Source organism: Punica granatum, chromosome 1 (genome assembly GCF_007655135.1).
Source record: "Punica granatum isolate Tunisia-2019 chromosome 1, ASM765513v2, whole genome shotgun sequence".
Taxonomy (NCBI): domain Eukaryota; kingdom Viridiplantae; phylum Streptophyta; class Magnoliopsida; order Myrtales; family Lythraceae; genus Punica; species Punica granatum.
The window spans coordinates 55,078,589-55,099,302 of NC_045127.1; the positions used below are offsets into that span (position 1 = coordinate 55,078,589).

General features: G+C 40.2%; 3 protein-coding genes across 4 annotated transcripts; 1 reads left to right on the forward strand and 2 right to left on the reverse strand.

Annotated features, from left to right (window-relative positions):
- Positions 1–42: 42 nt before the first annotated feature.
- Positions 43–4,613, reverse strand: LOC116214854 (notchless protein homolog). Its single transcript, XM_031550338.1, has 13 exons — positions 4,275–4,613; positions 3,945–4,026; positions 3,764–3,853; positions 3,388–3,513; positions 3,002–3,129; positions 2,668–2,867; positions 1,933–1,996; positions 1,551–1,661; positions 1,260–1,397; positions 971–1,113; positions 830–884; positions 609–665; positions 43–508 (listed from the first exon to the last, which is right to left on the reverse strand). Exons 1-13 carry the CDS (start codon positions 4,425–4,427, stop codon positions 425–427), a joined length of 1,431 nt encoding a protein of 476 aa, XP_031406198.1. The 5' UTR covers positions 4,428–4,613; the 3' UTR covers positions 43–424.
- Positions 4,614–5,026: 413 nt separating this feature from the next.
- On the forward strand, positions 5,027–11,029 carry LOC116214824 (alpha-N-acetylglucosaminidase). Of its 2 annotated transcripts, XM_031550310.1 has the most exons (20): positions 5,027–5,248; positions 5,432–5,750; positions 5,952–6,025; positions 6,171–6,382; positions 6,707–6,828; positions 6,967–7,052; positions 7,274–7,368; positions 7,579–7,660; positions 7,796–7,902; positions 8,219–8,249; positions 8,465–8,582; positions 8,750–8,800; positions 8,945–9,054; positions 9,158–9,260; positions 9,327–9,425; positions 9,502–9,612; positions 9,726–9,973; positions 10,066–10,303; positions 10,463–10,541; positions 10,693–11,029. In XM_031550310.1, the coding sequence occupies exons 2-20, from the start codon at positions 5,529–5,531 to the stop codon at positions 10,926–10,928; spliced, it is 2,424 nt and encodes an 807-aa protein (XP_031406170.1). In that variant the 5' UTR covers positions 5,027–5,248; positions 5,432–5,528; the 3' UTR covers positions 10,929–11,029. The 2 variants fall into 2 exon arrangements, with proteins under 2 accessions (XP_031406170.1, XP_031406165.1); XM_031550305.1 differs by lacking the exon at positions 5,027–5,248 and having other exon boundaries at positions 5,265–5,750.
- Positions 11,030–11,275: 246 nt separating this feature from the next.
- LOC116214845 (polyamine oxidase 1) lies at positions 11,276–18,346 on the reverse strand. Its single transcript, XM_031550328.1, has 10 exons — positions 18,128–18,346; positions 17,764–18,013; positions 17,307–17,426; positions 17,137–17,198; positions 16,743–16,897; positions 14,948–15,091; positions 13,687–13,836; positions 12,144–12,398; positions 11,874–11,955; positions 11,276–11,769 (listed from the first exon to the last, which is right to left on the reverse strand). Exons 1-10 carry the CDS (start codon positions 18,177–18,179, stop codon positions 11,558–11,560), a joined length of 1,482 nt encoding a protein of 493 aa, XP_031406188.1. The 5' UTR covers positions 18,180–18,346; the 3' UTR covers positions 11,276–11,557.
- Positions 18,347–20,714: the final 2,368 nt, after the last annotated feature.

A 20,714-nucleotide genomic window follows, 5' to 3' on the forward strand; every position in this document is an offset into this window, starting at 1 on the left:
CAGAACAGTAAAATCGATTAAGTTACTCCCACATATGCTTGGTTTACCAAAACAAAATAACACTGAAATAGATAAATAATGCTAAGTAATATCTTGACGGTAAACGACATACAAGATCTGATCACCATCTCTAGTTGAAGATCTCGTTTTGAGATAAAGTTCACAACCTGAACAATCCATGTAACACAGACTGAAACTTTGCTTCAGATGGACTCTTCTTCTCCTGCAGCACGCAGATCCATTTACCGAGACTGCTTTCCAGATGCTACGAAACAAGCTCCAAGTCCCGCACGCGCCATTTGCAGTAAATTCCTGGTTCATCCCTCATCAAATCTTTCTAACAACCATCATCATGCTATTTCGTGTATCAATTTACATATATAGGATTCTTTCACTCATTCATCTTTCCCTCTGGCTTCATATTTTATCCCATCCAGAGCTTCAACACCTTGTCTTTACCGCCCGAAGCCACTTTCTCGCCATCAGGACTCCAATCAACAGCAAAGACCTTTTCAACCCAAAGTTGAAACTCCATATCAGAGATCAAGAATACCATTAACCGAATTTACTGAAGTGCATCATTTAGACAAGGCTATGCAGGCACATACCTCGTCCGCATGACCTGGAAGGTCTTGTTTCAACTTCTTCGTACGAATATCCCACACCTGCATGCATAATACAAATTTAGGTTAAGGAATCCAGAAACTTAATTTGCAGATTACATAGAAGAACACCAAAACATCAAACACAAGATTTCTGCTTTTTTTATTACCACTATAGGCCTATATATTTCAATATTGTTCTAGCTGATAAGGAGTAGACAACAGACCTTCAGAGTGGAGTCTTTGCTGCCACTTAAGAGAAGCCTGCTGTCAGCAGACCAGCTGCGGGGACCACCAGGATCATTACCATCAGCAATCAGAGACGACATGACTAATATATAGATGAGAACTCGGGAATTACTTCGAACCTGATTTGATATACGGGGCCCACATGACCCCGAAATGCAGTAACGAATTTTCCGGTGATACCATTCCATAGCTTAACAGATTTATCAAATGAGGCACTAGCTATCCATTGCCCATCAGGTGAGAAATAGACATGGTTCACAAGCTGCAGAACAAGCAACAAAGAGGCACAACTAAAAAAGCCTAAAACTGAAAGTTGAAGGTATAGTTATCTTAAAAGTCGGAATATGAACCAGAGGAAAAAATTATATTATAAAAATAGAAAACGGAGCATACTGGCATAATCTATACCTGCTGGTGACCTGTCATGCGAGTCTTTGGGTGTTTGCTCATGGAAGGTTCCCATAGAAACATTGTGAAATCATCGGATCCAGAAACCAGCCTTTCAGGGGCATTGCCTTTCATCTTTTTATACCTTTCCAGGGCAACCTAAAATTTATGAAAGCATCACTTGAGAAGTTAAATTTGAAAGATAATAAAAAGAAAATAGCGAAAGAGAAGACCAACCCACAAAAATACTTTACTTGAGGATAATCTCATAGGTCAGAACAGGGATAATTTTAGCAACAAGATCTTGGTTACCTGCTTCATTTTCTCAGGAGATGAAAACTCTTTTCCAGTATGATCATAAGCTCCAGTCCTAAGAACATATTCGGTGCTCAGTGCAAGCGAGTTTACCCAGTGTCCATGACCCTATCATAAATAATAATTGCATGGTAAACTTTTATGAAATGATCAAGAATAATCATCACGACAGACCCTCTCGGGTAGCTCATCTACTTCTATTTTAGAAAAAGACGCCTCATATTTTACAAGTTCTATCTGCAAGGCTATATGGATATGTCACTCAAATTTTTATCAAACTATAATTTGGAAGGAAACCACATGGACAAACTGCATGACGGCATTAAACAATTTGACACCAATGAAAAATCAAAGCTCAGCCAAAAGCTCTATGCATTACCTTCAACTCACGGATCAGCTTTCCCTGGGAAGTTTCCCAAACTTTAATGGTACAATCCTGGGATCTGCAACAGAAAAAATGAATAGACTATTACATATGGCGGAACAAGTAGAAGAGGTTGAAGGTATTGTTACCCTCCACGACCACCACCCTGCCCCCACCGAACAATACCCTAGATTGGAAAAAATCTATGCTAAATTCATCTTTTCTCCCTCGGGAAGGGTTCATTGGTTCTGAAATCTTCGGAAGATCAAACTAGCCTCATGTACAGGCCTCTATAAATCCTAATCCTAATCCTAATCTCACAATAGTTAATTAAATAATTCTATGAGCAAATCCATACCTATGGAAGAATCTGCCTGTACCACATTGTGCATTTCCTCAATGGTTTGTCCCCTATTTTTTCTGTCAAGGAGAAATCCCTCACATATATTCCCCAAGACCACAATCAATCGAATCTAAAACTTAAGCTAGTGAGATAAAGACCGGATTGTTATTTATAACTTAACACTCCCAAAATACCTGATCCATAATTCTAATTATCAGAACTCCATAAAAAGGTAAAAGAAGAGAAATACTCTGTATGTATTCCCCAAGACCACTACCAGTTGATTCTAAAACTTAAGCTAGTTAAATAAAGACTGGATTGTTATTTATTGCTTGACACTCGAAGTGTACCTGATGTATCATTCTAGTAATCAGAACTCCATAAAAAATGTAAAAGAAGAGAAATACCCTGTATATATAACTCCATCTCCACCCCACTTAACGCAAGTCACAGCAAGTGTATGGCCACTAAGAACGATGACACATCTTCTTAATGAGACATCCCATATGCGTGCATCCCCATCTTTGCTCGAACTAACAAACCGGCGACAAGGAGAGTTTAGGTGGACTGGTTCCCATGATATGCCAGTAATCCATTTCCTGTGGCCCTAATTGGAGAAGATTCACGGTTTAAGAGAGTGGGATAGGCTGTTTTATTCAGCAAGTGCAGAAATTGTCTATGTAGTAGCAGAAGAAACTGAGGGCACAAATTAATAATCAGATAGTGAAGCACGGTTCGTACAACAAGCGGATTGCCGGATGGCTTCCCTGATAAAGGATCCCAAATCTTAAGTTCCCCCGCCTTGCTTCCACTCACAAGATGCTTACCATCAGGAGACCATGCTATACAAAGAACCCAATTCTTGTGTCCTGCATAAAATTGACTACCAGTTTACGAAAATCACAATCAACTCATTTTAAATATGACTGTTAATATAAACATTATAAGAATACAGAAATTTTGCAGGTTTCTTCAGCAAAACCCAGCTTTCTAGCCACAACTATTGCCATCTATTAAGAGAAGAAACAATCATGATGTAAAAAGAGCTCTATGGGCGGTTATGCCATAAGCATCTGCAGAAACTTTAAAGAATGTGCAAGTGAATGACAGGAACTCAGATATCCAACCTGTACAGGTAAACATCGGGGTCTGAGTATTTAGGTCCCACAAGCGAACTGTAGTATCACCAGAACCACTAGCCAATTGTTTCCCATCCGGACTAAAGGATACTGAAAGAACAGGTTCCGCATGACCTGCAGAGATAAGGCAAATTTTCTTGAAAAAAGTTCAGTAAGAAGTATAGCATGCCACTTTTGGACTGCTCATCTTTGGCTAAGTAGGTTCTCAAGGTGGGATGCAGTTTTTGCTGTGCATCACACAGTTTTCAGGATAGCGGACTATTCAACATTCAGTTAATAAAGGTGATGAAAAACTTCCCAAACTTGCACAGCAACCAGAATTCAACAGTTAAGATGGAAATTCAGTAAAGATAGACTCACCCACCTGTGATTGTCGCCGAACAGCGACTTACTGGACGAATTCGAAAAACAGCTTGCGGTTGATAAACTATAGATAGAACCTTCTCCACAGAAACTGCAACAGTTCTAGTCAGAAGTGACCCGAAAACAGGAATGGATTTCCAATCCAGTGCTCAAGAAGCGAACTGCACTCAAACTCGACTAACCTTTGTTTTTCTGTAAGTAAGTTTCGAGAGGCACAAAAAGCTCCTGATCTGATATGTAGAAAGCATAAGGCAGCTTCTCCTCCTGATCGAATCGAAGGGAAAGAATCATCAATATGAATCAATTTGGAGCATCACATGATGGAACATTGAAAACCTCATGTTTTATCATGAAAATCATAAGAAGAGCCACGCAAGATGTCCAGAACATTCAAAGAAGACAAATTTCCTATGAAGGTATAAGCTTGAAGCTGGCCGAACTAAGTGTATCTCTGGTATATTAGAACCCAGGAAACTATATGCCAGCAGGAACATAGAGATTGGACTTTGTACATTGTTTAGGAGCTTATTGACTATCAGCTGGAGCTGCTGAGGTCCAGCGTTCTGGGGAAGATACAAGGGAGGCCCCAGAGGTGTCCCCTCAGGATCACCCAATTGGCACATCACATTGTTTATATCTCTCTCCACCTCCGTTTCCACTTCCATCTCCGATCAACTCAAGAAAATTGGACCCGTTTCGCGAGCGAGCTGTGCTATCTATGCGGCGAGGAAGCACAGACTTGAGAGCTGAGGATTGAAGAGACAGGAGTCTGCTGCTGGAAGAGGGGGACGATTTTGGGGCCCCGGACTACTACTACTCTCTAGGGTTTAAGGCGGGCTTTAACGAACGGAAGTTGTTGCTATTGGCTGTTGTTTTGTTTGTCGCGGCGGTACCCGATGGGACGACGCTGTCGTGTCAATTGGGGTTACGTGGCTCGAGTACCGGGTTTCGGCCCATAAGTTCTTGGGCCCAAGCCGATTTCTTAATCGGACCAGCTCGAGCTCCGCTTTAACCAAGGGCCCGGTCGGTTCCGCGGTTAGGCCAAGGGTTGGGCAAAAATGGAATCGAGTCCAACCGCGCCGACTCGGTTGAGCTGAGCCCATCAAGTGCAGCTTCCCTCGACTCGGTTACGTCGATTTTGCATCCACAGAAGCGTCGAACTTTTCAGCCGAGGTCGAAAGGCTCGTAAAATGCTTGAGCTACTATGCTCTAATTATATTGAGCAAAGTCCAAGCTCAAAGAAACCAGATCGAACTCCTCTCCGGTCCGGTGGTCCTCGAGGGACCGCAGTTCGTCCAGCTGCTGTGGAATGGGAAGGAAAGATTAGGATTAGCAGGTCCTTTATGCTGACGTGGCATTGGTTGGTTTGCACGTTGGCGTCAGGTCATCAGACTTACTTTAAAAAAAAAAAAAAAAGGGACCAAGCAGCCGCACGTCAACGGAGGGAACGGCGTTTGTCGGGTGAAGCCGGCCGCTACCACCACCGGTCGGCAGCTATCTCCCGTGAACGTCTTCTATTTGTCTGATGATAGATGTCACTTTCCCCGCGTCTTTCTAGTCTGTCTCTTCGTTTCTTGAATCTTGTCCCAGTGGAGTGTACTGAATCATCAATTTCATCGTCATCCTATTCCTCGAAATGCTTCCTCAGCTCTCTCGTGATTGATGGCAGGATAAAGTTCAGTCGGCAGACTCATCTTCTCCATAGAACGGATGATATAAGATAGAACAGTAACAGCTCCGCAAGTCAAAGCAGTGAGCTTTACACAATGTCTGACAAGTACCTGCCAGCCCAGAATCTGATGCTGATTCTGAGCCTCACGCTGTTAACTGCAGCAGCTCAAGCAGCCCCAGAAGCCATAGAAGCCGTGATCTCTCGGTTGGACTCCAACCGGCCGTCTCCTTCCACTCAGCAATCTGCCGCTTATGGTGTTCTCACCAGACTGCTCCCTTCCCATGCCCAGAGCTTTGATTTCAAGATTGTCTCTAAGGTACCCTCACCACCACCCAATTGAAGAATTGTAATTGGCTGCGGGAATCCTTCGAATTCCTCCTGTTTTGTGCTCTGTGGATGAAGTGAAAGTCACTGAATCAATTTTCTGGAAGTTTGGTTGCTGTTTGTGCTATTATCGCTTACTCTGTGCTGCCCAGAGATGTGCTCTCACTCACTCTGTTTCAGCTCTGCTTAGCAGGATGTTTGCGGCGGAACAAGTTGCTTTCTGATAAAAAATCAAAATAAGTCGAGCGAGGATGGACCTGAGATAAAGTAGGTACACTCTTCTTTTGGACTCCCAATAGCGTGCAGTTTATTCATAATCTTGATCTGGCGATACATTGGAGACATATGATTGATCAGCAATTTATTTCACTTCCCCTTTGAATTTTTGGACGTGTTAAAATTTCCCTCATAGGATCAAGGGCACAACGGCAGTTGAACTGGCATCGGGCCTGCATTGGTACTTGAAGTATTGGTGTGGAGTTCATATTTCTTGGGACAAGACTGGGGGTATACAGGTAGCTTCGGTCCCTGAACCAGGGTCCTTGCCTCAAGTGAAGGATGAGGGTGTGATAGTTCAACGGCCTGTTCCATGGAATTACTATCAAAATGTTGTCGCCTCTAGTTGTAAGATTTACCTTTTCTTCTCTGACCTCTCGGAAGCTCTGAACTGTCTCAAATTTAATTATGTGTTTGTTTGTGTGCTATTAAAGCATGACGATGCTCGCTTTGGCTCCTCACCACATTAACAGCTTTTTCTGCTGTTATTCAATTTGTTTTCCCATTGATATAGAAATCCTATGTGGTAAAGTGCAAAGGTAAATGGTCCAGAGAGTAGGAAACTTTGTCTGAATAAATAAGACAATGAGTGACTGGTATCTTATAATTAAGCGTGGTCCTTGTTTTACAGAAGTTTACTTAGTTGATGTACTGTCACGCTATTCATTGCAGATTCCTATGTCTGGTGGGACTGGAACAGATGGGAAAAGGAAATAGACTGGATGGCCTTGCAAGGGGTTAATCTACCTTTGGCATTCACAGGACAAGAAGCCATTTGGCAAAAAGTTTTCATGGTTAATACTCGCATTCTTATGCTTTTGGTGAATCATGATCATGTTATTTTTTCTATTTTATCTCATAATCTTTCATATGACAATCTTGCCAATTTACTTTGTGTTAATTTCAGTCATTAACTGCGTCCTTTCTTGTAGGATTTTAATATCACTGCGGAGGAATTGAATGATTTCTTTGGGGGACCCGCTTTTCTCGCTTGGGCTCGCATGGGAAATTTACATGGGTGGGTAGATTTATACATAGCATTATGTCAATATAATTTAAATATTTCTTTCTATCATTAACTTTTTTATATTCGACATTATTCTATAGCATAATCAATATTTTATAAGATGTACTTATTACCTGGGTAAACTAGTGGGTTCCATGAATGAATGAAAAACCCCTTCTTGTTTTGCCTCTAAAATTTGTACTATTTATGGAATGTATTTTTGCATTTTTCAGGTGGGGTGGCCCTTTGTCACAAAGTTGGTTGGATCAGCAACTGAATTTGCAGAAACAGATATTAACTCGAATGCTTGAGTTAGGAATGACTCCTGGTATGCTTTTTCTCTGAAAGAAAAATGATATATTCCCTTCTCTGCTATGCTAAAACTTATGATCCCTGAGTAGGAAAAGGAAGAGATTTCAGTTTCAGAGTGGCAATGTACGTGAAAAAAAAAAAAACATAAATTTGAGGACTTTTCGGTTATTGTTAGTATGCAGTTAAATTATTCTGTGCATTACTTGAATTCTGATTTTTGTATCAGTGCTCCCGTCCTTCTCTGGGAATGTTCCAGCGGCATTAGCCAAGAGATATCCCTCAGCTCATATAACCAGACTTGGTGACTGGTACTTCACTTTTCTTGTTCTCATTCATCTTTAGTTTAAATATCTTTTACTAGAATAGAAAAACTTCAAATTAAAAAAATGAACGGCTATCCTTTATGAGTTACTAACTTTTGGGTCATTTCTTTGTTGCACTAGGAACACAGTTGATGGGAATCAAACATGGTGTTGTACATACCTCCTTGACCCTTCTGACTCTCTGTTTGTTGAGATCGGCAAGGCTTTTATACTGAAGCAAATCGAAGGTCTGTGCTCTTATGGTCTCTCAGTGATGGAGATTTCCCAAATAAACTGTACGAAGAAGTTATTGCTTGCTAAAATTGATCATACAATGACTTAATAAGATGGAAATTGTGTATTACCAGTCTGATGGATATCTTTAGTCAAGCGATTCTAAAACTGAGTTTTGTGTAACTGCCATCAGTGTTGAATTTATGGAGACTGCTTAGTCTGTTGATAGCTCTAGTAGTGATAGAACTGTCTCATGAAGTGTTTTGCCTAGTCTCATTATGTTCCAACTACTGAAACTCTTATACTTGCTGACTGGTCCGATGATCACAGAATACGGAGATGTGACAGATATTTACAACTGGTAACGTTGCCTACTTGACACTACTATCTTTGTCTCGTTTCAACCAGCAGAATATTCTTTTCTGATTTTGACTATACGCAATTAATGGTATTCAAATTTTGCAGTTAATTCACATAAATAATATGTATCGTCTACTCACAGAAAAGTTCGTATTCTCTAGACCTCTCGTGGGTCTTCACAATATATTTCTGATAATTCCATTTTAAAAAATGCAGTGACACATTTAATGAAAATGCACCTCCTACAAATAATGTGACGTTCATCTCGTCACTTGGTGCAGCAGTGTACAAGGCCATGTCAAAAGGTGATAAAGATGCTGTTTGGTTAATGCAAGTGAGTTCCCTTGCAATTCAGTCTTCCATGTTTTTATTTATTTATTTTTTTTTCTAACTATTACTATTACACTCTCATCAAGAATCTCTTGACGAACAACTCCTTTCTGGTCCTTGTGATCCACAAACTATGGTTTCCACTGACCATTGTCCCATCCCAATCTGCAGGGCTGGCTCTTCTACTCGGACTCCTCCTTTTGGAAGCCACCGCAAATGCAAGTATGGATATCCTTTATAGTTTTCATGAGATATTCTGCTGCCCTGCATTCTTGTGAATATCTGTATCGGACTAGAAAATGCTAAGCAGAAGAGAATTTCTTTAACATCGAACTTAGAATTAAAAATAAATCGCGATTGTTGCAGGCACTTCTGCATTCTGTTCCACTTGGGAAAATGATAGTTCTTGACCTCTTTGCTGATGTCAAGCCTATATGGAAAAATTCCTCTCAGTTCTATGGCACTCCTTATATTTGGTAAGGTGCTCTGGAGCCCTTTTTTGCAAATATTCTTCCTCTGTTATTTCAGCGGTTCTTTGAATTTTAGAGAGATTTCTCACCTGCTGAAATTATAATCAAGGTGCCTTCTGCACAACTTTGGAGGGAATATCGAGATGTATGGCATACTCGATTCCATATCTTTGGGACCCGTTGAGGCTCGAACGAGTGCAAACTCCACTATGGTATGCAATACATTATACACCGCATGGGTAAAACAGCATTTATATTACCTCATCCGATTCTTGTAGGTCGGAGTTGGGATGTGCATGGAAGGAATCGAGCAAAACCCTGTCGTCTACGAGCTGATGTCAGAAATGTCATTCCGTAATGAAAGTGTTCTTGTCTCGGTAATTTGCAGCTCTGTAATTTTTAACCTCCTGTTATGTTTCTATGATCTCCTTTCTTGACTCCCGGTTCTTGTAGGATTGGATTAAGACTTACTGTCGGAGACGATATGGGAAAGCAGTTGATCAAGTCGAAGCTGCTTGGGATATCCTTTATCGGTCTATTTATAACTGCACGGATGGAAGAGCCGTACCTACTTAAGAACCTCCTTTTTTGCCCGTCATTTTTTTCTTCTAAATGAAATTCACATTTTTGTGCAGTTCTTGGTCTCTAAGATCGATGGTTCTTTCTCCCAAATGCAGGACCATAATACTGATTTTATCGTCAAGTTTCCCGAGTACGACCCATCACCGTCCTCTGGATCTGATTCGAAGAAACGGGCGGAGGAGAAAATGTCCCACACGTTGCTCCAAAACAGGCGTTTTCTGTTCCAGGAGACAAGCCGCGATCTTCCTCTGGCCCATCTATGGTATTCACCTCAGGAGGTCGTTAGTGCTTTAAAACTGTTCCTTGATGCTGGAACACAACTCAGTGGAAGCCTAACGTATAGGTAAAGAGTCAACCAGAAGGACATTAAAACGAAAGGCATAAAAAAATGCGATCATTTTTTTTTTAAATATAATATATATTTCAATTGAATAGGTACGACTTGGTCGACATTACAAGACAAGTGCTGTCAAAATACGCGAACCAAGTTTATTTGGATGCTTTGAGTGCCTATCAGGAAAAGGACGCAAGTAAATTGGATCTCTATAGCCAAAAGTTTGTTGAGCTGATAAAGGAAATTGACGAGCTTCTAGCCTCTGATGATAATTTTTTGCTTGGAACATGGCTTGAGAGTGCGAAAGCTTTGGCTTCAAATCCGACCGACCTGAGACAGGTGAGACCAAGAAGCTGATGTGCATCTTAGAGTACCATTGAACACTCTCTATACAATATCGATACGCTCGTCTCGATTTTAAATTTTCAAGTCTTGAAGAATATTTTTTGTAAATTAAAAATTAATTAGTATGCTCTATATAATGATTCTTCTGTCCAGTACGAGTGGAATGCGAGGACGCAAGTGACGATGTGGTATGATAACACAGAAGTGCTTCAGAGCAACCTTCACGACTACGGCACGTTTTCTTGATCTCTCACTCTGTATTTCCCACATGTGGGCGTGTGCGCATTTATCTGTTTAAAGCATGAGATGAGATGAGATGAGATGAGATGAGATGAGATGAGAGGGAAGTGATTTGGTTTGAAATTGTGAACGCCACTTAACAGCGAACAAGTTCTGGAGCGGTCTTCTGGAAAGTTACTACCTGCCTCGGGCGTCAACCTACTTCTACTACTTATCGAGAAGCTTGAAAGAGAATGTGGAGTTCAAGCTAGAGGAGTGGGAAAGGGAGTGGATATCATACTCAAACAAATGGCAAGCAGGAACCGAGCTTTACCCGGTGAAGGCGAAAGGAGCAGCCCTCGAGATTGCTAGATCATTGTATGATAAATACTTGAGATGAACCAACCTTTTCATAAATTGCACTCTTTAAATGCTCATAATCCATTGCAGTCAATAATGAAATTAGAGGCAATGCGGCAAATAAGCAAGCAAGTCTTCCTATCTTATTGTGCAGACAGACAGCTTAAGCTTAGCTTAGCTTAGCTAAGGTTTAGCTTTTGCAGCTTAGCTAATCTATTAAAAAACCAAACAGGACAAATAGCATTGATTTGCTCCCAGCTTCCCCAAAGTGACTGTTCTTCCTTCTCCTGTACTCCCCCCCCCCCGCCCCCCCCCCAAAAAAAAAAAACAAAATTTATTAAAATATTAATGAAATTGATTAACTAATTAATTTACTGAAAACCCAAATTCCCAAGGAGAAAAATATATATATAATCAAATAAAATGGCTGGCCAGTAGGCTCCCATTTCTTTCTTGAGGAACCCCATCTCCCTTTTCCCTTCATTGTTTGTTCCATCCTGATACTATCTCTATTTTATTTACTGCCTCTTCTCCCATCCTCATTCTCCTAATAATCTGTTCTCCAACTTGAGTGCCTGAATCATGTGGGCCATCCTTGCTGATGGTACGCTTCTTCGATTCATCACCATCATCAGCAGGGAGTTGAGGACGAGCGGTTCGTCCATAGAGTCATAATCTAGCTCCCGGAATACCTAGCTTCCCGCTGAGATGTAACTGTGTCGGGATATCGCACTTGTGCTTGTGCAGGCTTCCCGTCTCTGCCTGAGTTAACGATAATGACCCTGTCAACGTCAACAATGGCAGAAATTGTTGACTCTGGCCTTTTCCGTCCGTCTCCAGTTTCCTCATCTCTTGTAGTAAAGCTGTACCCGTGTCAATACCTGTAATAATGATCAAACCCCGGCAAGGAGTAAATTGCCGTACTATTTAAGTCATATTTCAATTAATAATCGAGTCCCTCCCTCCAAAATGCAACCACACGAACCTGCAAGGTATGCTCCGTGTACATAACCACTAAATCTCTCGCTCGTGTGCTCCCCAGTGAAGAATATCCGACCTACAGGTGCCTGAGGACAAACCGAAACGCATCTTAACTCGTAGGTCATACAGATAGTCTCAAATAAACCATACACCTACTAAAATATATAGTTCATTGGCTCGAACAAAAAACAGAACAAAGTTGGTTGCAGTGTACCAAACGGATTGCTCAAAATCTTAATTTCGCTTTATTATAGAATGAGAGCCTAGGGTATACCTTAATATTTCGGACAACCTCGCAATTGGAGATGATGGGGTAATTAGTGTAACTGCCACGCTGCAAGCGGTTGTTCCACCAGCGAGGGACAAGTATATCAGTGGCATTAGGTATATCGGGCCCGAACATGTCTCTCAGGACAGACATAGCCTCTTTCAGAGTCTCTTCATCTGACTGATCCTCCACACGCTTTGATTCCCCGTTCGTCAAAGTTACCATCAGAATATTGGACCCGGGTACTGCATTCTCCATGTGCTGATGACATCGCAACAGATTAAACAAAAAGAAGAACCAGCTTGCTTTTATATAAGTTTTGCCTCACTATGGAAGAATTACAGCTCGATGTCATGGAATCCGGCCACAAAAAAGGAAGGGGGGGCGGCCAAAAACAGAAAAGGGATTGAATAAACAATGCTGGGATTCCACATCTATCTACAGAGCTGATTAAGAGAGATACGTCGATAGGGACAGTGAGATCCCACATGACTCAACCACAGGGCCATGTGGGTTTTTAAAATCTAAAAGGGTTTGAAAACTGATCGCCGTACATAGGATCATGCCATTGCCAATGCCATGCCCCTCAATAATGTTAAAATTACGGCTGCCGGTAGGAATTTGTTGTGCTCACAGTGCAGCTAATGCTGACAAGCCTCTGTAAACGACCGAGAGATCATACACTACACATATTTCATTCATTCATTCAGTATATAAATATATTTCTACAGATAACACTAACATGCAAACGACTCCACGTTTCTACTCCACCGTGCATCCGACAAAATTAAGGTTAGGAAGAATATGAAGTGGGTTTTCTTTTCACGGAATGCAGGTTTTGTTTCTCTCTCTCATTTTTAAGAGGACGCTGCTACTCAGATACATTGAATTGAACTTAAGGAACGGAGCTTTCAAAAGTTTTAATAGCATTTGTAAGTTGATGCAAACGAATCAGATCTCATCCTTCCAAAGACAACCAATTCCATCCATGTAAGACAAAAAAGTTCTCCGCGCCGAGAAACATCTTGAAAACATGCAAAAGACCGCTTGGCAGATGTGATCATAAGAAAAAGGTGGCTTCTATGCAAAGATAGGGACATAATAATTCAATAATTGGCAAATCAACGACAGTAGGCCTAGCTCGGACTTGGACATCCAAACCAGGACCCACGTGAACCCCGGAGAATGAGGCAAGAAGATATATCATACAACGATCTTGTTTTTCTCGGCAATGCACTTAATCTCCCTCTGTAGTTCGTTCATGCATGCACTCTGTGAAATTGTCATTGACCGAGCACTTTTACAAGAAGCAGCTTAGTTATCTACTTACACGCAACATTAAATTAGATGACCGCAAATCAAACAAACAAACAAACAAAGAGGGAGGCTCCATTTCTGAAAAGAAGCCACGCATCGGATGAACACAAGGAGGAAGCAAAGGAAAAAAGAGATTCTCATGAAGGAAGGAAAAGTCAAATCACAATTAGCAGGCTGGCTAAGACTTAATTATATTTTATTATAATAAATAAATAAAAAATGAAACGCTAACCTGCCAAAACGTGTAGTAGCCTCGGCGCTCGTGGGCATATATAAAGAACTCTTTTCCGGGTCCACAAGGCCAGAACTTATACGGAAACTTCAGGAAGATTTTTGTGTAGACGGTTATATCAACCTTCTCTATGGCTTCCGTCTTCCACCTCTGTCAAATTAATATTTTAGATATGGTTTATCATCTTTCATGTAAGTATAACAGATCACAAAATCAAAAGATGATTGTAGGAAACATCACATGGCCTAAGCTAAGCTTCCCCTCGGTTGGGGACCACAATACTATAAAACAAACTTAAAAGAGTCGCCATTGCATTACCCCCGAAATAATTATTAGCACCCGGAAGAGAAAAAAAAAAAAGAAAAACTCTAAAATATTGCCCTGACTCTGAGTCCGCCCCAAGAAAAGTCTTTCTTTCTCTAGGATAAAATTTAAATACTCGAGACCCTAAAATTTGTGGGTCCTGAGTTCTAATCTTGACGAGACATTTTTCCGTGATCCACGGACATCAGCCAGCATGAGGTAGAAGAATGCGATATCCACATATCCCAGGCAGTGGATTGTGTGGGTGGGACATGAGCAATCACCCCCTCTCAAGACCCTCTAAACTCCTGCCTATAATACTTCTAATTACTTCGTAATTCTCATATAGCTGCGAAAGTGTATATTTTATATATATATACACCAACTAAAATATGCAAGCGTGTAATAATAATCCGTGGTCTGGCAAAACCGTGGTATTTGCTCATTCACAGAAAAGACAACTCGAAAATCTATTTTCTATCTCTTTGGGTCAACAACCAGAGAGCTCAGCCCAGTTAACCATGGAACCTACCCACCTAGCTAGCTAGCTGCTAGCCCTGAGTATTGCCTGACATATGCAACTAAATGTTATTTAATGTTGTAGGCAGCAGCTTTATGCTGCATCAGCTCCCACCTAGGGGCATAGCTCCTATGGACACTTCCAAACGGGGGGGAGGGGGCAATATCTCAACCTTTAAATAATATCAATGATTCCTGTCAAGTAATTGCATGGCTCACTACCACTATTGGTCACGTTGAACTTTTTGGACATATCCGAACTGCAGCCTCTAGGAAAATGCCCTAGTCTTTGTAGCTCATGAAAATGTAACAAGAAGTACATGATTTTGCTTTCTTAATAAGGAAATGCTCCTGAGCTTGTTTTTTTATGAGTGGACATGAATTCAAGTCCAAGAGGAACACGGAAAAGAAAACGAAGGGAAGGGAAATGTTTAATTACGGGCAAGGATGGCCTGAAGGAAATGAGATCACTTTGGAGAACACCTATGCTGACGGACAACGTTAGGTGATTAGCTTCGTAGACGCAACCATCCTCCGTTGTAACCCTGACGCCGTTCCTCGAGTGCTGTATTTCGCGGACAACCTGCCATTCAAAACCACGTATCATATGATATGATGATGTGATGACAAAAAGTTTACATTGTCCCCAAGAAGGGATCATATACAGAGTCCCAAAGCAGACAAATTTTGTTACTATCTAAGAGTCAAACCAAGAAACCTGTGCAGCTCAGGGTAACATTGGCACCCACAAAGATATGAAAATATATATATTGGAGGGGAACCAAAACACTGTGCAGATGATGTCATGCATACATACATTAAGGGGCAGGAAAAAAAGAAACCAAAAAAGAAAAAGAAAAGGGGCCAGAATCTTTCTAATATGATATTTCCATCTACCTGAAGGCATTTGCCATTTGGTGGTGCGTCATTCTAGTCTAGAAGCAAAAGAAAAGGCAAAGAAAAAGATGAAGAGGCCACCAGTTAAGAAGAAGAAAACGACTATTCAAATTTATTTTTTTTTGAGATACCCATCTTTTTTAGCTGGGATATATATATTTATTATTTTCGGTGATATCAGCAATATTAGCAAGGGGTATATTATTTTCACCACGGAACATGATAGGACTCGAATATGAAACCAGGTCAAATTATGACTGTAGGGGGGAGGGGGGCCGCTGCACATAAAAAGGTCTTTAGTTTGGGTACTGCAGTGGGGACTACGCAAACCTTTTTCCTCCGCGCAGATAAGGTCAAACACAATCATAATAATATATAGTATAGTTGAGATGTGAACTGTTTGCTGTTTTACATGGTCTCATGCTCGATGAAATTAATTAATGATTACTACCATGAATAAATATTCATATATAGAAACAAGGCCAAGCAAATATTTATATTTATTCGTTTTTTTTTCCAGCTAAAAAAGGAGCTAGCAAGTAGCAGCAAATGCCAAGGTAAAAACCAATGCAAAAAGCATTTCAGGTTGACAACTGGGGTGCATGTCCCCAAACCACCATAGTAGCTTAAAATAAAAGGAGTTGATTTTTCTCAAAATTGTTCTTGATTGAGGAATTAAATCCACACGTAGACTCGATCGAGCGTACGTGATGTGATACGACAAAATAGGATTGAACTATGATGGCGCAATGATGCGTGACTACGCACTTTCACTTTCACAAAGCAGAAGAAACTGTTCACGGCATCCAAGAGATTTTTAATGAGAAGAGATGAGATGAGAATAACAATTGGAGTCCAAAGCTAATTATGAGAACAGTTGACCCCAGACTTTTTAATGAAAGGGGCCATATTCCCGATATAAAGTAATATAACATAATATCATATAATAAAGTGCCATAGTAATTATTATTATTATTATAATAATTAACGTGTTAAAAACAGCTTTCAGAAGACGTCGTTATCTGCAAACTCCCAAAGCCAAAGATGAGTGGGTCAATCAATCTCAACAGCCGAGCCAACATTCACCAAGATAGAAAAGGAGTAGTGCATGCAAAGTGCAAACCGAACAGTACAGAACTTCCAATTTCTCTGTGCTAGTGCTCACTTTAAGTTCCTTCCTCTTCTTCTTTTCTTTCAATCCGATTATTTTTTGTTATCATATAATATGATGGATGATTGGGTTAATTTAAAATTTTCATTAACTATATATATATATATAAAAGAACGGAAAAAAAATCTCGTCATTAAAAAAAAAAAAAAGAACTTGATGATTTTACCTTGTTGAGTTTGAGGCGGCTGTCCACAATTTTACCGTCTGAGGTAGAGAGAAATTCTTCCGCCATTTTGTATAGCAAATACGCATATCCTCTCTCATCCGCCACCATAAACTCTTTCTCCCCATAATCAAGGAAAGTTGATATTGGCTCCCCCTCTGCCATTCATTCATTGACAACAAAAATTCCCATCACATTCGAATTCATTTGTTATGACAAAAGCAAAAGTCTCCATATTTTGTTGAGTTTTGAAAATAGAGCAATTGCTTAAGAAGGATTTTCCCAGGAAGCTTAAAAAAGTTATTTCACAGAGCACTTGTTCTCCATTGAAATAAATACTATATATATATATAGAGAGAGAGAGAGAGAGAATTTAGCTTATTTGGAAACTACTCACCTGGCATCTCAAAATCATGGAGCATGAAGTCGATGGCCAGCTCTATTGGCGTTTTCGCAATCCTGTGAACATACATGCAGCATAAGATTCAATAGAAACTCTTACATATATATATATATATATGCATCAGTCTCAAAAGACTTGACTGGGAGAGAAACAGAGAGACATACGACGGCAATGGGTTGGCTTTCAAGAGGCTGCCAGCTTCCCCGTTCCTGAACCTCTCCATCGCTGAGTCCACTGCCCTTTTGTACGATTCTGCCGCGAGACCACTCGGGTATATATTCCCACTGAAACCAAATGATTGCTCGATCGACGTCAGGACATAAAAATCAAACAAAAAAAAAAGGAAAAAGGAAATTAAGCTGGAAATTTATAAAGAGTTAATAAAGCCATTGTGCATTGAGTGGGTCCTATACTATAACATATATATATATATATATTATCTACCACTGTTTAATTCTAATTCTGAGACTCAACGCAAGTTGATAAAAAGCTGAATTAAGCCGCGGGTGAGGCTCAGTAAACGATAGTCAAACCGCTGAAAGAAAAGGACACGTCAGCATCGATAGGAAGCAAATTAGAGTTGGTAATGACGGAGCGGAATTGGAACGGAACGGAACGGACCTGCGATCATATATGTTGTAGCGGGCCTGGCTGTAGTCGGAGAAGATGGTCCGGAGGCCCGCCTTGTTGACGAGCTCCCAGACAGGGTTGGACTCCCTGCCTCCAACGCCAACGATCCAACCGGCGCCGAGCTCCACGGAAGCGCCGCCGAATTCCTCCTTCCAGATCCTCCCTCCGATTCGGTCTGACGCCTCCAGTATCACCACGTCCTCCACTCCGTTCTCCGCCAGCACCTTTGCCGCCGAGATACCTTCACGGACAAACGAACGAACATTCACGAAAATTAGCACCGATCCATTCACGCATTGATGAAGATCGCGCGCGAGAGGGGGGAGAGAGAGAGAGAGGAAGCGAGAGTACGCACCGGAGACACCAGCGCCGACGATGATGACAGAGGAGCGAGAAGGCGAATCCATGATCCGAAGAGAGAGGTAGAAAGAAAGAGAGAGCGAGCGATTCAGAGAGAGAGAGAGAGAGAGAGAGAGTGAGGTAGAGGGAGAAAAAGAAAGAGAGAAGGCGCTGAGGGGGGGAGCGAAGTGTTTGGGATTGGGGGTGGGAAGGGGAGGTGAATGGGGAGGGAAAAGCGGGAGTCTCCTTATATAGTTTCTGTTCCCCAACTCGGACGCGCCACCCCCACCCCCCCACCTTTGCTTATATATATATATATATATAATTATTATTATTATACTTTATAGTTTATATAAAAATTTTACAGAATTATAATTCAATCACGACTTATTAGGAAAAATAACCGCAAGCAATATGAAAAGTAAATTTTATACATTAATTATAAGTTAGAGAATGAATGAAAAAGGTCAGTACTATATATATATATATGAGATAGTATCAAAAGGAATAATATAGTATCAAAAGGAATAATATTGAATCCATGGTTGTTAGAATCGCGATTCGAATAGTAAAGTCTTACGATTCTACGATTTAAGGGGTGGCCACCGATTCCGATTCCATAGCATGAATCGGGAAGGTAGAATCGTGACTGAATCGCGATTTGAATCGCAGAATCGTAAAATTGAACCGATTCTACGATTCTGGTTTCAATCCAAAGTTGTAGGTCTCCTCTCTCTCCCTCCTCATCTCTCTTATTGTGCGACAATATTGCTCATTGGTTCTCTTATTTTATGAAAAGTTTAAAATTTGTCTCTTGTTTGTAAGTGATAGGGATCTGGAAAGTTTATGGAACTGCTTTGAATTGGGTTCCGACCTATTCCTGATTACCATCCTATTTGAGATAATTTAGGCTAGAATTTTTTTTCGACTTTTTAGGTTAGATGATTCCAAGAAGGGACAGACAAAGAAGTTAGGGAGAAAAAACAGTTTCGCCTATAAGATCCATGACTACAGTACTATATCAATTTTCATTAGAAGTTGTTATAGTGAGGGCGCTCTCTTGTGAAGACTAAGTACCATCTGATTTTGACGAATGAAATAGGAAGCATCAAGATTTATCATTAGATGGTTGCTTCTATTATTTCTAAAATAGGATTTGTATGTATATATATATGCATTTTTTTAATTACAGGTAAAATCTTACGATTCTACGATTTACGATTCACGATTTCACGACTCTCGACCGATTTTAGGTAGAATCATGATTCTGACGACCTTGATCGAATCATCATAAACTGATAATGATGTTGGATAAGAGGAAAAATAGAGGGGAGGGGAGAGAAGGAAAATCTGTATGAGATTGTCAAAACTCCATACAAGATTATTTATTTTTTAATATCCAAATGAAGATATTAGAGTTTATTTCGGATAGGATAGGTGTTATACAATTACAAAAGCCGCCAGGGTAGAATTAATGCGAAAATCTTTACATTTAATGCCGTGGCTGCTTTTAAGTCTCCATTGTTTGTCCATATATATAAAGATTCGTACCGGCCTACTTGTCTAATTGAGACAACTGATGAGGTCGACTCAACACACGTACCCAAGATGTCCGATACGGAAGGGCCCATCCATCCAATCCGAGTTATATATACAAATACAAAGGAAAGAGCGTACACCCGAATTTTGTTTGAAATGAATTATTATTATTATTATTAGTCTATGAAATGAAGATTTGGAATGCGTCATTCCTGTTGCGTAATGCCTTCTGAGCTCGACCATGAGGTTTGGTTTGTTTTATCATTTCTATCAACTCTCTTCCTTTTTCTCTTTTCTTTTTCGGGTAATTACTGAGAGCAATCGACGAGTTTCATTCCAAAAAGTAAATATATAAATAAATAAAATGGAGATTTGGATCCGTGATCAAAACTTTTCCAATCATATAAATCAATAAAGGATAAACAAATCCGTAATTGTCATATTCATATTCATTGATTGATATGTTTTGGAAAAGTTATAAATTGGATTAATTAATTTACGGCGTGGCACAACCTCATCTAAAAACAAATAAGTTTTCAATTCGATTTTTACTAGTAAGAATAAATTATTATACCCATTTATTTTCTTATACTAGTCCGTAAGCCTTTTGTAAATTCAAAAAAGAAATATATAGCTTTAATGAACAAAATGAGGTATAATGGTGCCCGACAGTCCTGCACCCAGAGTGAAAGATATTAAGTTGAGTTCTCATGATAAAAGTATCGTTTTATATCACTTTCTCACCTTGTTCATGCTTTTTTTTCCCCTTTATAATTGAAATAAATAAATAAATCTTAACAGAAAAAAGTTCTATTCGGATCAGCCAAGGGGCTGCAATTTAGTAATTTGAAAATTATTGAGGAAGAAGTTTATATTTTAAGAGTAGTTTGGGAAATGGGGGTGCGGTCAATATTATGTTACCCAGTACGGTGGCCATATTCCAGCTGTGACGGCCAACTGATCGGACCGGACCGGACCAGCCCCGTAACAATCTAAAACATATACCGTATAATCTTCGAGCCCAGCAAAATAATTATTGTATTACTAAAATAAATTATGATTGG

Excerpts from the sequence above, each read along its gene's own strand:
- LOC116214854 (XM_031550338.1), bottom strand. The coding sequence starts at position 4,427 with ATGGAAGTGGAAACGGAGGTGGAGAGAGATATAAACAATGTGATGTGC. Across the intron at positions 4,027-4,274 it reads TCAATAAGCTCCTAAACAAT|GAGGAGAAGCTGCCTTATGC; the intron begins GTACAAAGTCCA and ends CGATTCGATCAG. Across the intron at positions 1,997-2,667 it reads GATGGAGTTATATATACAGG|ATCCCAGGATTGTACCATTA; the intron begins GTATTTCTCTTC and ends TTTCTGTTGCAG.
- LOC116214845 (XM_031550328.1), bottom strand. The coding sequence starts at position 18,179 with ATGGATTCGCCTTCTCGCTCCTCTGTCATCATCGTCGGCGCTGGTGTC. Across the intron at positions 18,014-18,127 it reads CGTCGGCGCTGGTGTCTCCG|GTATCTCGGCGGCAAAGGTG; the intron begins GTGCGTACTCTC and ends TTGTCCGTGAAG. Across the intron at positions 15,092-16,742 it reads GCCGCCTCAAACTCAACAAG|GTTGTCCGCGAAATACAGCA; the intron begins GTAAAATCATCA and ends TTTGAATGGCAG.
- LOC116214824 (XM_031550310.1), top strand. The coding sequence starts at position 5,529 with ATGTCTGACAAGTACCTGCCAGCCCAGAATCTGATGCTGATTCTGAGC. Across the intron at positions 8,250-8,464 it reads GTGACAGATATTTACAACTG|TGACACATTTAATGAAAATG; the intron begins GTAACGTTGCCT and ends TAAAAAATGCAG. Across the intron at positions 8,801-8,944 it reads GGAAGCCACCGCAAATGCAA|GCACTTCTGCATTCTGTTCC; the intron begins GTATGGATATCC and ends CGATTGTTGCAG.